The sequence below is a fragment of the Zeus faber genome, assembly GCF_960531495.2.
Source record: "Zeus faber genome assembly, chromosome: 7".
NCBI classification, from domain to species: Eukaryota; Metazoa; Chordata; class Actinopteri; order Zeiformes; family Zeidae; genus Zeus; species Zeus faber.
The window spans coordinates 24,359,089-24,375,904 of NC_137203.1; the positions used below are offsets into that span (position 1 = coordinate 24,359,089).

Consider the following 16,816-nt stretch of genomic DNA (forward strand, 5'->3'; position numbering starts at 1 on the left):
GAATCAATGGTGAAATATTAGTAAATCCTAAATGATAGAATGACCCGCTGATACAGAAACACATTCATATGGGAACAGAATGTATCCCATGTAGCCTGATGGTCACAGACATGTTTTTTTTTACTTTTTTTTACTTCTTCAAAGTAGGTCTCTTGATAATAATAATGGAGAACTGGAGAACAGACCCTCTGTAAAGTGGTGCCCAGTACCGCTGAAGGAAACACACGCTCCTGTGATGCCTCTGAACTTCAACGGCTCCCCCCTTTCCTGCTCCTTTGGAACCCTCACCCCTCTCATGGTCTCTCTCTCTCTCTCTCTCTCTGTCTCTCTCTCTCCCTCTCTCTCTCTCCCTCTCGTCCTCCAGGTGTCAGACAGGTGTGACTACGTGTTCGTGAACGGGAAGGAGATGAAGGGCAGAGTGCGGATGCTGGTGAACTTCACCTACAGCTACCTGAGCGCTCAGCTGGAGCTCGCCGTGTGGATCCCGCGGCTGCCCCTCCAGATCGAGGTGTCCGACACGGAGCTCAGCCAGATCAAGGGCTGGAGGGTTCCCATCGCGGCCAACGGTCAGAGGTATGGAGCCCTGTGTGTGTGTGTGTGTGTGTGTGTGTGTGTGTGTGTGTGTGTGTGTGTGTGTGTGCTTGTGCGTGTGCGTGTGCGTGTGCGTGTTTTGAGCCCTTGTACCGTACATTTGATCGGATTCAGCAGAGCTTGACCGGTTAAAGTAAGCGTACAGGCGGTGTTCGGCGGTTCTCTCCTGCTCCCGGACCAGCTTTCTGCCTCCTCATTTTAAACTTTTGCAGATCACCAGGTCCTCAGCGTTTCGTTCTCCAGACTGCCACTTTAAATCACGCAACTCAACAACGTAATCTAATTAAACGACTCTCTGCCCACTCCTCTTTGTTTGACGTCCAGAATCACAGCGGCAGTTTTAACAGAATTAGCCAGGGCGGGGATTTTTTATATTTCTGTCTGTGTGGAATTTGCTGATAGTATTTGTAGTGTCTGGGTATTGGCTTGGTTATTAAAGCGTCCACATTGCTGTAGCTTTTGTCCAATTTAGTGACATGTTTTGAAGCGGCTAAAATGTGATCCAAGCTCATTGAACCGGTCAACATTCAAAACACAATGCCAAAATAGACCTTGACAAAAGGGACTAAAATATACAGGAAGGACTGTAGGTTTATCTCTCTCTCAAATTCACTCTGGTTAAAAGAGCTTTCTTTCTTTTTCCCTGTTTTCTCATCTGTGATAGTGATCAAGCTGCGTTTGTTCCCCGCTACTATTTTTTCCCGGCTGAAGTAGACAAATGTGTGGTCTTTATCCCCCGCTGATTTAGTGGATTCCTATCAGGCTGCGATAAGCAAATGAGGACTCTGGCGAACTTGGCCAGTTCCCTATCTGCCTGCCCCCGGTTTAGCGACAGCACCTGGCTGATGACAAAATGGCTGACTGCTGCGATCCAGCCCGTCACGGTGATTGGCTGAAGGTGTCTTGCTATGACACTGCCAACAGAACATTATTAGAGCTGTCTCCAGGTCGGACCACTCCCTGCGGGTCTCGTCACCGGACCTTACCCTTCAGCGTTCCCACGCTCTGCTCCTCTCGAGCTGTTGACATGTGTCAATGGACCGGGCGGCCGTCAGCTCACTTGCTGTAATTACTCCTTGACGGTGTTGGTGTCGGACCCGGCTTTTGTTAACCTTTTCCCTGACAATGTGGCTCCTCTAATTAGCCACGCCGGCCTTGGCTTTGACTGACAGAGGCATGGCGTTTGACTAATGTCGAGGCTCGCGGAAGACGCTGCCCTCCCGGCGGCGCGCTGCTGTGCCTTTATCGGTGGCGACAGCCAAGTCGTGTTGTCGCTGTCAACACCAGCATGTCCGGTCTGGCACCGCCGCCAATGGGCTACTGATTTGTTGTTGCGGTTGTTGGTGTGTTTTTTTTTTTGTCCATTTCCCGGCCTTGCGCGCATCTTTGGTTATCTGGGAATAACAGGCTTGACCTTGCAAAGTAGCAGCACGTCTGGTGACAAACATGGGCAGCGGTCCACCGACCATAAGCCTAAAAGGAACCCAGCCAATGGGCTACAGTAGTCAGTGATGGGACCGTCCTCTGGCAACTGATTGACACAATTAAAGAGAGAGAGAGAGAGAGCTACAAGCAGAGAGACAGAGAGAGAGAGAGAGCTACAAGCAGAGAGACAGAGAGAGAGAGAGAGAGAGCGAGAGAGAGAGAAAGAGAGAGAGAGAGCGAGAGAGAGAAAGAGAGTGAGAGCTACAAGCAAAGAGAGAGAGAGAGAGAGAGAGAGAGAGAGATAGACCTTGGGGCTGAGTGGGAAGGCTGGCTTTTTGATTGCCACTGCCTGCTCCCAGCTCTAAACTCTGTCAAAACATGGACAAGATAAGCCTTCACCAGCAGCAGACCTATGTGTGGGAGTGATACAACTTTCCACAGCAGTTTTAAAATTATAACGTTGTAAATTATGGTTTTTAAGTTTATATTACTTCCTTTCTTTTATTGTCATTGGTATTACTGTGTACACACACATTATTTTCCTCTGTGTTCTGCAAAATAAGTCGCTGGTCTGAGATTTTAAATCGGATTGTAAAACAAACAATAAAAAACATAACTATCCTTGGAGACAGAGAGAGAGAGAGAGAGAGAGAGAGAGAGAGAGAGAGAGAGGTCTATTGTCTGCGGCCGAAAAAATAAACACGCAGCAAAATACCGAACCAAATAAAACCCGGGGAGTACGGAAACACATGCGGCACAAACATTAATATGCATCGTCTCCTCTTAAGCCGAATCCGGGCATGAGAGTGAATGAAGCGGGAAGAAATAAAATTGCTTTTAGAAGCAGGTTCCTTTTTTCTGCAAGCCGAGTATGATTTGTCTATTATATTAACCCCGAGATTACATTTTTGAGATGGCTCCGCGATCACCTGCAGATCAGATTTCTGGCAGAGCTCAGGTGGTAATTCTGCACTACTAGTATGTATTGTATGCATAGTACGCCGAGTCTTAAGGTATCAGCGAAATAAAGCAGCAACACGCAGGGGACATGCAGTGATGGCAGAGATGTTGATAGAATAGCGGTAAATAATAATTGGAGTAGAAAGTGGGATTTTGCTCTGTTTATGGTGCAAAATTGATTGACTTAATTATATTTACCATTACACTCAAATTTACAATTAGTACAGTTGAAGAGAATCATAATTATTGAACAAATGTTCAGTCAACCATCAAATGTATGAATTATTGGTGAAAAATCGGACTTAATTTGATTTGGGTCTTTACGAATCACTCAGTAAAAAGATTTGTTCAATTTTCCGACTCATTGTTTGTTTGATTTAGTTGGTGTAACGAGTCAGAAGAGTCGGTTCGGCTCAGAGTTGTGAATGGAAGTCTCGCAAGAATCTATAATGTTCATATAATATTTGTAAGTATGTTTTAATTTGTGTAAAATCCCATGAAAATAAGAATCGTGTTGGCTTTACCTTAGAATGAAACGTTTATATCTACATAGGGTACGTATGCTTCCACGGAGCCATGGGGAGGGGTATTCGACTGGTTGCGATCTGCAACCTGACCGCTAGGTGGCGCTAGATTCTACACACTGCACCTTTAGATATGAATTATGACAACGGTCTTCACGTTTTGTCATATGCTCAGTAATAATTTTTTGTTTGCGAATAGGACGCCACTTTTGCCGTAGTGACACCCACCTCATGAGTCATTTAAAAGATTTGTTCACTAAGATCGAATCGTTTGCGAGTCTTGCACCAGTAGCATGAATAACATCGGCAATAATGTTAATTTGTGTGAAAATCGTATTTTTAGTCCTGCATTCTTTGAATATCTGTGGCGGTTAGTCCTCTTTTTTTTTTAAATTATAATTACATTTTTGTACTGGCCTTTTAATAAAGACATGATTGGATGAGGTAACCAAACGAGCCGGGGCAACGCGTTTCATTTAAGAGAAATTTCTGTGGGTTCAGAGCTGTTCTGCGGCTGCAGTGCTCAGAGCGTTTGTGCTGCTCAGAGCGTTATGATACTGCTCTGCCTCAAAACACCAGCACCAATTAAAGCGCACTCCCATACACACTCAGGTAGACGCACATTTCACACATGCCGTTGATATCTGCCTCTCATACACCCTTTTTCACCCCCGCTCTTTTATTGTTATTAATAATAACGATGAAAATGTGACAGGAGGAGGCCATGTGTCACAGCTGTTGTTCCTACTTTTGTCGACTTAATCGTGTTGTTTTGTCAGGCTCTTGCTGCTGTTTGTTCGTGTGTTCCATTCGTCAGAGAGGTGGTGTTGCCCCCTGAATTAAAGGGTGGGCAGCGGCGGCCCCCAAATAAAAATAAATAAATAAACATTTTTTTAAAGCGATCAGAGTTGGGTGGAATCCAGTAAGAAAAGAAACAATGGAGGGAAGAAACAAAAAAGCAATCATCTTCACTGTCGGTGATCTCTTCTCATCAGTCTCAGATGGATTAGCTGATCCTTAACCTTTCCCCGCCGTTGCCATGGTAACATCATAGCGTGGTCGTGCCCAAGAACTTTGATTTTTGCCACCCTCCAATTCCTGTTTGACGAATAACTGACCCTGGTCTCCAAATCTGTGTCATCCTTTCAGTCGGGGTCCCCCAGGTGTATGTAAATTTCGATTTCCCGCGTTATCGACGTAGCGTCTTTACACCCCAGTCCCGTTCCTCTCAGGATTCAGACAGGAGGTGAGCGATGAGCGGGATGGATAATCTCAATAGAGAACAGTTTAAGGGATTAATCCCCCCCTCACACCCACCCATCTTTCCGCAATAACTTGACGCATGAGTGACATATTTAGATGTGTATGCATCAGAATCAGAACCAGAATCAGTTTATTCGGCCAAGCACCTTTTACAAATTTACAAGGAATTTTACATGGTGTATTGCTGTCGACAATTAGCATAAAATGAAACAAAAATGGCCAATTATGCAAAAATAAACAAACATATAGACAATATACAAAACGGGATTCTATGCACAGGATGAGTTAAGTTAAAAGACTAGAGCAGGGGCTAAGTGGCAGTATGGGTGCTGTACTGGCTGTATAAGATATAGAGATGATATACTGTACATCATAATAAATGTAAATACAATAATTTGGGCATAGATAACGATGAATTAATCTGTATAAATGATTACTATGTAATTACTAAATTATTACAGTATTATTACAATACTGCACATATTGCACGTGAGAGACATTGGAAGAGCGACATGGGGAGAAGGCGAGGTAAAGAGACAGATATGACAACAGTCACTGTAGACTGCGGGGCTTGGAGAAGCCCATATATAATTACGAGCTGTGTTGACAAAGCACTTGGCTGTTTGCGAGCGGCCCCACTGTGTCCCAGACGATGCCAGAGTGAAGCGCTGCAACAGCACTTACTGTGCGCTCCCAGATCGACCGATCAAACACATTGCTCGCTCACCATCTTACATTTGCTTTATCTGTAGTTTCTCTTAAACGGGGTTGTTTGTTAAAGCAAAAAAAGAGGAGAAAAAATGTTACGAGTAGAAATCGAATACTAGCGTTGCAGCAGTATTGTAACCCTTTAAAGCTGAGTTTGGCGCGCTGAGAGTAATGTTCCCTCGGCGATGTAGCGCCAAGGGAACATTCGGTGCTAATCTTCTCGAAGGTTTTGTCGATTTTTTTTTTGGCCTTTAGTAATTAAAATAGATTTGCTACCAACAGAGCCATCAAGGAAGCTATTAGGAGGAGCAGTGAGGAGGCCTGACCAGGTGCTTAATTTTAAGGCAGGAAAGATGTAAAATATGTCCATATGCCGGCTCCATGCTGCCTCAGTCATTTTTTAGCTGCAATTTACCCACGCTGTTCTTTTGTTGAGGCAAACAGTAATTTACGGGGTAACCTGCAGACTTTGCTCTGCCTTGAATAACGCTTCTTTCCACTCTGTGCAGTTCTTAAGTCACCCACAGTAATTGTAAAGGTTATTTATTCTTACTGTTGTGTGATGGAAGAAGCAGTACAAAGGAAAGGTGTCAGACAGTTTTATGGTCAATGTGTTCACTTATCTAATTACTACTGTTAAGCCGTTGCGAAGGTCACCAAGGTCCAATCGTTTCTGTATCTGCCCGTCCGTTTAAATGTCAGATCCGCCCGGGACAGCGAGGATGAGGACGATGAAGACCGCAGAGGGCGGAGCTGCACCCTGCAGTACCAGAACTCCATGATCCGGGTGCTGACCCACTTTGTGGCTGAGTCGACGGACACCCAGGGTCAGACGAGCTTCCTGCTGGGCAGTGACTGGCAGGTGGACATCACAGAGCTGGTGTGGGAGTTTCTGAAGGTGGAGGACCCGCAGATCGTGCAGCTGCTGGACAGGAGGATCGTGGTGGGAGTGGACGTGGGAATGACCACAATCCAGGTAGTAAATAAATAGTCAAATATTAAAGGAATAGTTCAGCTTTTTCAAAGTTTACATTAAGTGGCTGTGGGAGTCTCCACCTACCGGAAGGAGTGGGTAGAGACTCCCAGGGAGAGTCTTTCTGGCAGTGGGGCGCCAATACGGCGTGAGCTTCTATTAAAGATGGAAGAGAAAGTCTTGTGGGCCAAAATGATAAACAATAATCATAGCAATCAGTCGGGGCACAGGAGGAATGACGACTTCATTAGTTTCAGGCCGGCCGAAGAGCCCCATATGCCGATTCCACTCTGCAAGACACACAAACATTACGAAAGCTCCCTGCCCCGAATGGGACCAATCAGCCCCGTTCGCACGCTAATTCGGCCGATTTGGGACAGCTGTGCAGCCATGAGAAGGGAGCCGCGCTGCCGTCTGCAGCCGCAGCTTAACCACGACCCTTGGTCAGTTGCAGCCTTTTCTCCAAGTTGGACGCGCATCCCTCCACCCGACATTCAATGCAAGTAATGGAGGACAAATCCACCATCTGTTTTGAAAAATATTTCAGAAATAGTTTTAGCCGTTTCTCCGTACTGGAGGTGTGGCTCCATCCCGCACCAGGAGTTCAATGCAAGTAATGGGGGACAAATCCACAATCTGCGTTCAGTGCAAAAACTCACTCCACGTTCCAGGCAAAGCTAAATTGATGCCACAGCAGAATGACTGTGAATTGAAAGGGGCTATTAAAAAGAAACGACATCTTTGCATTGGCAATATGCTGTTTTCTAGTGTTGTCACTGGTGTTACACCGAAATGAGTGCCGAATTGAATGCTGAAAGAAATCCCAACTATTCCTTTAATGCCTGTCTCGTTTCAGTTGTGAGAATCTGACCGATATACTGTATCTGTCTGCCTATGTATAGCTTTTCAAACGAATCACACCAATCCAAATATTTATCTTGAACAAAATACATTTTACAACAAACTGGGGCATCTGATATTAAACAGTTACGGTACTTGAAGCTGTGACTGTTCCCATGAGGTGGATTTATGCATGATTGTGATGCCATTGTTTGCACATTTCCCAGAGTGCAATCAGGCAGCGTCTGGTTGGTTGTAGAGTTTCTTTTATTTCAGATTAAGGACCCTATCCCCCACTCCACCCGACCCCAGTGGGCCCTTTAATTTGTCAGGCAGCAACCGGGTGATTCACAGTGTAATGACACTTGTTTGAGAGCGTTATGCTCCATCTGACGCACACCGGGCCAAACCAAACTTCACACTTTCAGCAAACAAACATATTTTTGCCCTGGAGATGGGTATTCACAGTTGACAGGACACAAATACCATTCATTTCACCTCCTACGCCCCCCACAGACTTTTATACGGGTATACAAACAGAAAATGATATAGTGCACATCTGATGGCATGCATTCAAAGAGAATAAGACCGGCTGCGTCTGTATTTAGGTCAAGTGTGGCTGGGTTTTCTTTGGATTACAGGTAGATGGCTTCTGTGAGGTGAAAATGGATTTGGAACACAACTCAAAATGTATTTTGGGTGCAGTTTCTTACCTGCCGGAGGTGGGCGGTGTTGGGGCGATGGCCAAGTGGAGGTGGTGTTTCATCTCCTTGGTCTGAGTAAGAGATAGGACAGAATGCGGCGGGGTTAAGTGTTGGTTTTGAATATTATTAGTAAAGGGATATTCTAGATACTCCAGTGTCTGGGGAAATGTTGATGGGCTGCAGGTTAACTGTGTTAGCTCAATCCATGGCTGCAGAGGGGTTCAACTCTCCTAGCTTCTGTGAAATTAGGGAAATACACCTTAAAAGCTGAGAAATGGACTGAAGGTATGTATAGCATGCATTTCATCCCTATATAGGTACTCGACACACAAGAATGAAATTGGTATTGACCTTCTCATCTATCCCTTGAAGAACTTGATGAGGAACGGTCAATTTTGGGTCAATTCTATGTGCATTTCTTTATGTTTCTCTTTCTACCTCTCTCTTACATTAAAAGGTGTTGTCTCCGCTGTCGGACTCCATCCTGGCCGAAAAGACGGTCACAGTGGCGGACGACAAAGTGACGATCACAGAGCTGGGGGTGCAGCTGGTCACGGGTCTGTCCATGTCGCTGCAGCTCAGCCCGGGTAGCAACAGGGCAATCGTGGCGACCACAACCAGCCAGGAGGTGCTGCAGAACCCCAAACAGGTCAGGGCACCAAACTGCATTTAGATTCAGATTCTTAGAGTAAGTTTCAGTCTGTGGGTCATTTGCCATATAGATTGAAAACTCAGATTCTATCAAAATTAATCAGGAAATACAGTGGGGTTTAAGCAGACATTATTTACGCAGGAAGCTAAAATATCTGATAGTCCAGGTCGACTTAAAAACCAACCTAAAATAATACGAAATACTATTCAGCCTCTCCCCACCATCAGAATGACCAATCAAACAAACTCACGGAAAGCTGTTTAATGTGCAAATACACGTGTGCCTGTGTGTGTGTGTGTGTGTGTGTGTGTGTGTATTCCTATTTGTTTGTTCCACTGCAGTTTTAACCTTCTTAACTCTGCTAAAAGCCACAATGTGTGACATAATGTGTTCCCTTGGGCGTCTAGTAGAAATGGGGAGCTTAATCTGGGCACATGCAAAAGCAACCCTGCAGCTTCTGTACCTCAATAAAACATGGCTTACAGCCAAAAACTCGGGCTCCCTCTATCATCTTGTGCTCTTTGCATTTCCCTATTGCCCTGCTTCCCTTTTTTCACCGCCTTGATCTGGCCATGAGAACCCCCCCCCATTTGCTCCTCTTCATCCCTTTGGCTCGGAGTGAGAAAGGATGGGATGGTTCCAGCAGTTTATCTGCCCTATCTCCATGCGCAAAGTGCCCGTGTGGGGATAAGCTGGCAGCACTGTCTTCTGCTTTTTCGGTAATTAGAGAGCATTGACGGACCACTGCAGTTCCCCCCCTACCGAGCCTCTGGGGATTTTGTCCTTCTGCAATATTCAAAGAAGAATTGTGAAACGGCAGCAGGAAAAGGGGGGGGGGGTATCTTAAGACGCTGGTATATATGACAAATCCCCATTTGTAGGAACAATTCTTTAATGTTAACGACTGATCTTTTCCCCCATATCTTTTAATCTGCTCCTCCACCCCCAAAACCACAGGATTTAGTGAGCCGGCTCGGGACTCACCCATCTTCTCCTCCATTACGAGGAGGAGATTCATTTCTATATACACTCGATGAGCACTTTATTAGGAACACTATACTAAACATTCCTTTGAGATTCTGGTCCATGTTGACATAACTGCGTCATGCAATTCCTGCAGATTTGTCAGCTACACATTCATGTTGTGAATCTCCCGTTCTATCACATCGCAACGGTGTTCCATTGGATTCAGATCCGGTGACTGGGAAGGCCACTGAAGAACACTGATTGTCATGAAACCAGTTTTAGACGACTTTTACTTCGTGACATGGTGCATTATCATGCTGGAAATAGCCATTAGAAGATGGGTAAATGGTGGCCATGAAACGATGCACAGCAAGAATTTCAGCAACAATACTGAAATACGCTGTGGTATTCAAGCGATGATTGATTGGTATTAGAAAAAATTCCCCGAAACATTACACCACCTCCACCAGCCTGGACTGTTGACACAAGGCAGGTTGGGTCCCTGGATTCATGCTGTTGGTGCCATATTCTGACCCACCCCATCTGTGTGCCTCAGCAGAAATCGAGATTCATCAGAACAGGCTACGTTTTTCCAATCTTCAACTGTCCAGTTTTGGTGAGCCTGTGCTCACTGCTGCCTCAGCTTTCTGTTCTTAACTTACGGAAGTGTAAGCCGACGTGGTCTTCTGCTGTTGTAGCCCAACCGCCTCAAGGTTCGACATGTTGTGCATTCTGAGATGTTTTTTTGCTCATAACAATTGTACAGAGTGGTTATGTGAGTTATCGTAGCCTTTCTGTCAGCTCGAACCAGTCTGGCCGTTCTCCGTTGCCCTCTCTGATCAACAAGGTGTTTCCGTTCGCAGAACTGCTGCTCACTGGAAGTTTGTTGTTTTTTTGCATCATTCTGAGTAAACTCTAGAGACTGTTGTGCGTGAAAATCCCAGGAGAACAACAATTACGGAAACACTCAAACCAGCCCCTCGGCACCAACAATCTTGCCAAGGTCGAAAACACAGAAATCACATTTTTTCTTTCCCTTTTTTCTGCATAATTGTATGCATTGTACTGCTGCCACACAATTGGAAAATAAGATCATTGCATGAATAAGTAGGCGTATAGGTGTTCTTAATAAAGTCTGAAGTGAGGTATATGTCTCTGTGCATCGTGAAAATTAAAACACGTGGATATTTCTAGGATGTCTTTTTACTAACTGAGTACTAGAGACACAGGAATGAAGAGACACCTTTTGAAAAATCTTAAAATCTCTGTCCACAAAGTAATTAAAATGAACGTGGGTGTATGATTGACAGTTACTGATGGGAGGAAAATGAAACGCCAAGACAGACAATACTGATATAAATCTATTTTATGAACCGAATGTCACATTTTATGAACTCTGAAGTCAGTAGGATTACTAATGATGTACTACCTCACCGACAAATATTAAAATATTTGTTGTTGTGGTTATTCTTGTTCTTTGCAGCACAAATATAAGTACAGTTTCATTCCCATTAGCAACAAACAAACCTCCTTTCTTTCACTGTGTGTCTCTGTTATTTCTCTGAGTGTGTGAGTGCATGGGATTTCTGGTACTTTTATTGTTTTCATTGTTGTGTCTTCTCTTCTTCTCACAGGAGGCTGTGATCAGCGCCTGGCTGCATTTCAGTGATGGCTCGATGGCTCCTCTCGACCTATACAACTCGGACTTCTTCCACCTGACAGCTACCTCTCTGGATGAGGAAGTTGTGACAGTGCAGCAAGACCCCTCCTGGAAGTGGCCTGTCATCGTGACAGAGGCTGAGGGCCAGGGCCTGCTGGTCCGGGTGGAGATGACGGTCTGCGAGCTCTGCCAGAAGTTCAAGCGTCGCAGCATCCTGGCAGCCGGGAACTGTAATATCCGAGTCAAGTTCGGCCAGAGCGATGGCTCCAGGGGTGGAGCCGGCGACTACAGCCCTGACGGAGATGAGATGGAGACCAGAGCTAGGCTGTCCCCGTCCCAGGACCGAACCGGCCTCGACAACCACTACTACGGCAGCTCCATCTCTGACATGGAGGACGGGATCTTAAAGAGGGCCACCACCACAAAAAGCGCTATCATGCGCAGGCCCAATGGGGACAAACTCTCCGACGACAGTGGCCAGAACATGCCCATAGACTTCTCCGACTTCCCAGCCCAGGTGGACCTGCCACGCGGACGCAACGTGGACGATGACCTGGTACAGACGGTGCGTGGCCTCACCGACCTGGAGATCGGCATGTACGCCCTGCTGGGCGTCTTCTGCCTGGCCATCCTGGTCTTCCTCATCAACTGCATCTCCTACACGCTCAAGTACCGCCACAAGGAGCTATCCATCGAGGGGCAGGAGAACATGAACCACGCCCATGACTGGGTGTGGCTGGGGAATGAGGCAGAGCTGCTGGAGAGCCAGGTCAGCCTGTCGCCGCAGCAGGAGGACCACACCTCCATGATAGACTCCAGCAGCGGGCTGGAGGAGGGCAGCCACCTTCTCAATGGAGGGGCATCTCAGAAGAACGTGCAGGGCCAGGTGCATCGGGCTGCAGAGCCCGGCTGCCCAACCAAGGACACCAAGGGAGACTCGCCCACCACCAAGAGGAAGAGAGTCAAGTTCACCACATTCACCACCATCCCGCCGGACAGCGGCTTCCCTACAGTGAACACGCTGAGTGTGGGCCACAGCCAGGACATTAAGTGGGTGTGCCAAGACATGGAGCTGGGGGACTCCAAGGAGCTGCGCAATTACATGGAAAGGTTAAATGACAGTGCTCTGAAAGAGGTGGCGTAGTGTACTCTGTGCACTTGAAACAAACTCACCCTTATGCCTTTCACAGGAGTGCTGGGTCTGGGTACAAACTGGATCCATTGGGTAGATGTTGTTTTTTTCTGGATCACACACAAACCTGCCAAAGGGTCGTTGAACTCAACGTGAACAAGAAAGTCAGAGCACCACTTAGAACTGATGGCAAATCACAAATATATTACGTCAGTGAGTGAAGATAAGATGTTTGTTGTTCTTTTCCCACAATTTGTTATTCTCTTGATTACCTTTTTATCATAATTTCATTTCTACAGTTTTAGATAGAATCAAATGATGTCTGCAGAGCTGATCTGCGTTACCTAAGAATTGTGATCCGGACGGCGCGTAGACAGACGACAAAGGTAGGATTAGATAGATGCTTGACGCTTGGGGGCGTATGTGTACACATTAAATGGTTTTGTAAGATTTTGAATATTGATTTCCGAGGGTTGTTTTGCGGGAAGCTCTTGCAAAACAAAGTGGAAGCCAAACTAAGTCCTGCATGTGGATGGACGTGAAAAGGCACAACTCCTGCAGTTCCTCTTCATCCCACTGTGTATATAACAACCGAATCCCCAAGGCATTGTAACGTTGCACTGTATATTGTATTTTCATATTTCATTTAAAGAATCTTCAACTATGTCAAAAGCGTGTATCAGCTTTTTATAAGCACGTGGAATGAGATGTGGCAAGACAAGGGACCCATGTTCACCTATAATTACATTAACACTATTTCCTCAATGGGACTTAAGTCGCTGACTGAAGTTATTGACTCAATAACAATAAAAGGGGTTGCTGCTAAAAAGGAAAACAACAATCCGTTATGTAATTGATTATAGGATTTGGCCATTTAATCCCCATCACCACGGTTCTAAATCAAGACAGCCAGTTTTCATAGGAGCAATTAAGCTGACAACACATTAAATTACGTTTTCTCTCCAAACTCTTATTTTGAAGCACAAAAACACAACAACAAACAGAAAACAAGTAAAAACGGTAATTATGGTCTCATTACTTCTTTCTCCTGTTACCTTTATCTCTGGGACTCCTCTAATGTGCGGATTCTAAGTGGGGAATTGAAACACACAAGGTGTTAAATGTGTCTTTTGGGAGAGGCAGATCTCCTCTGAGTTAGACAATTATGCAAACAATACTGACTTATAAAAATATGTCTCCAAACGAAAACCAGTCGGCTGAAAAATTGCATTTCGCTCAACAAATTTGCGATCGTCAAAGTAGTGACGGCTGATTGGATTTTTGTGTTCCCCAGTATGATCATTGTTATCCATCAAGCCGAGATATGTTTGTATTATATTCACAGCTTGAGCGCAATTACTTGCAGTTTGGATCCAATTGATTATCAGCAGCCATACTGTTGTCTTGGCGGGGGGGCCAAGGAGTCCGAGTAAGAATCCTTTAGATGTGATTAGATGCAGTTTAGGTTCTGTCTTTCTTTACCACCAGACACATTTTCATCTTTTTATCGCAGTGGTTCTCAACCTTTTTCACATCAAGGACCCTCAATTTTATACGCATTTGGCCCACGGACCCCCTTTTAATAAGATTTTGACACTGGGACCAAACTAAAGCTTAGAAGATGGGTACATTTTGTCCAGACAACAGTGAAACTACTGTAGGACCAAAACATTTGGCTGGGGACCCCCTGGAAGCTCTTGCAGGACCGGCAGTGGGTCCGGACCAAATCTTGAGAATCTGTTTAATCGCAATCGTTTGCTGGTTTCCTTCCCTACTTCAACCCCGAAGTATCGGCCCCTACCCCGGACCAAAATGTGCTAAAACCGCAGCACGCTTGGCTCTGCACACTCAAGAAGATAGAGAAGAAAAAGACATACGCTCCTTTCATCCTCACTCCTTTGTCTCTGCCTCCATCCCGAAAAAAAGAAAGATGGTTCATTTTATTTTTTATTTTTTTAATCCCTGCTGTGCTCCTCAGTGTGATTTGACTGGAGTGGCGGCTCTATCAGGGGCTCCGAGGGTGGGTGTTGAAGCCAGGGTCCATGCTTGTGCAGTGCGCTGGGAGCAGCAGCTGTGGACTGTGAAGGGCGAGCGGAGCCACAGCGCCGGCCTGGGAGGAATTTAACTGTCAGCCACCGGGGACGTGATTGATGGAGGGCCCAGCGTAATTAACACAGCGCAGCGACTCTCGCCGTGACAGTCGTTGGCCTTGTCACACGGGAACAGAGCGGCAGGGCCGATTAAAAACTGGCTTTAACATCCTTCCCCACCCCACCTCCCCCGTGCCTCCCTCCCCTCCGCCCCTCCCCGGAGTTGTGTACGGGGTTTAGGTGTGTGCTCATACATACAGTACGTGGCGTCAGAGATGTTGTGCAATGTCTTTCTGTCAAGGAAAGAAGGAAGGGGAACTCATGATTTTTTTTTATGGATTTCAAATTAAATTGGTGTGAGAACAACAAACTCTCGTTTATGGCTGACTGTGCTCCCTGTGGTCTCCGTGTTCAAGGCCCTGTATTTGTAATTTTCCTCGTTTTCAAGGACCCGTATTTGTAATTTTCCCATGTTCAAGGCCTTGTATTTGTAATTTTCCAAATTATTATTCGCTATTTTATCAATGTTGCTATTTTTGCATTCATCTCATATAAAAAAAAAAAAAAAAAAAAAAAAATTGCTTGCCAAAACCCGTTCGCAGATACACATTTATGGCAGATTTAAGGAGAAGCCGTCTAGGTCAGCTTGACGTTTGGATCCAACCAATTCCTCAAGACGAAGTCGTGGGAACCCATCGCAGCACGGTTCGTAAACACCAGCATCGCACCAGAGCCAGATCTAAGAATCCTGTAAACACAGTCTCTAGACCAGGGCATCCCACGGTGGGACAGCCATTCGTCAAACAAGCAGGCCAACACCCTCACGCCCACACACACACACACACACACACACACACACACACACACACACACACACACACACACACACACACACACACACACACACACACACACACACACACAGGAGCATATGCACATCCTCTACTATAAAATATTAGTGATGAGTCAAGCACTCAAAGGCAATGAACAAGTCTCTGGCAGAGCCCTTCAGCGGCCATGTCAAACAGATATATCGTCCTGCCGGGGCCGGGGGAGGCATTGGCTCTGGCTGGGACCCATAAGCCAGAGAAGCCAAGACATTCTTTTTCTTCCCGTTGGAGAAAAAAAAAATAGACTAAACAAGAGAAGGTCGAGTATAGATGTACCCGGCCTGATACCTGGAAGCCCATACGCATGGAGTCAGGACCCCACGCAACGGCGGGACAGTAAATGCCAGGGCTGCTCGTAATAAGACGGAATAACGCTGTAAATCCAGGTAATGTGAGCGGCAAAAGCATTTTACAGCTGTTTATTCCACGGACGATCCGACTGAAGGAGCACACTTATGCCACCATCACTTGCGCTCCCACAGCCAAGCACAAGAATAACGGTTGTCTTAACCTGTAATGCCTGTAATCCCTTTCTTTATATCTTTAGCAATTTAATTCCTCATATTTAAACAAGCATTTGCGCGTTGTCTCGTTTGTCTGAAACAGAGACTAGGCCTTTGTGCCGTCATGACAACAAAGTGAAAGCCCAACTTTATTATATTAGTGTTTAATATAGCCAAAAACACTCAGAACCGTAAGCAAATTGATTTAAACACAGGCCCATTTAAAAGCCGCTGATTTGTAATTAAGGCTGCTGGATGACGTTTTCTTTTTTGTACGTTGTGTCTGCACTAGCGTTATCTTAATTAACATGTAACGATACCTCTTAATCTGTCGACTACAAGAGGAACATCCTCAGGAGCATCTGCGGCTCTCTCACTACAAAAAGTCCCAGTCAGAACAATTACAGTCACAATTAACAAGAACTTCCCATTATCCCCAGTGTATTTGCGCTCAAAAAAAGAAGAGGATTGTTTCCTTTTATAGCTTATTTCACTGCATATTTCATGGACAGAAGATACACCATGTCGCAGCTTCTGAATTCACAAACAAAAGCTTGGTTTTTATTTTTTTTTATCGTTTTTATTGAGGTTTACCTTTTAACTCAACTTTAGACCTCTACACATCTTACAGCATTCACCCCCGCCCCCCCATCACCCCATGGTCTATAATTCCAAAGAAGCTAGAAGCCAAAAATGATATTTCTCTGTATTGCTTCCTTGCAGTCGTAAAGCCCCGCTATGATGCATCAGAAGTTCCTCACATCGTTAGAAAACAGGCTGCCACGGCAACATCATGACCCGCAGGCATGGTGTTGGCTTTCAAAACATCGAGCTGTCTGCTTTGTCATACGCGCGCAGGAAAGCTGACCACGTACATTGACGGGGAAGCGGCTGCTCCACCCTCTGGTGCCCGAGGGCCCTCTCGAGAAGAGAAG

At 45.6% G+C, this 16,816-nt stretch overlaps 1 protein-coding gene across 1 annotated transcript in view; it reads left to right on the plus strand.

Moving 5' to 3' along the window:
- Nucleotides 1-13,169, plus strand: part of LOC307232860 (transmembrane protein 132C) — a gene marked incomplete at its 5' end in the record, with an annotated part of 136,220 nt that extends 123,051 nt beyond the window's left edge. The window contains 4 exons of the mRNA XM_080004062.1: nt 365-573; nt 6,174-6,447; nt 8,446-8,637; nt 11,241-13,169. Coding sequence (XP_079860188.1) covers nt 365-573; nt 6,174-6,447; nt 8,446-8,637; nt 11,241-12,410 — 1,845 coding nt within the window. The 3' untranslated portion in view covers nt 12,411-13,169. The remainder of the gene's footprint in view (nt 1-364; nt 574-6,173; nt 6,448-8,445; nt 8,638-11,240) is intronic.
- Nucleotides 13,170-16,816: the final 3,647 nt, after the last annotated feature.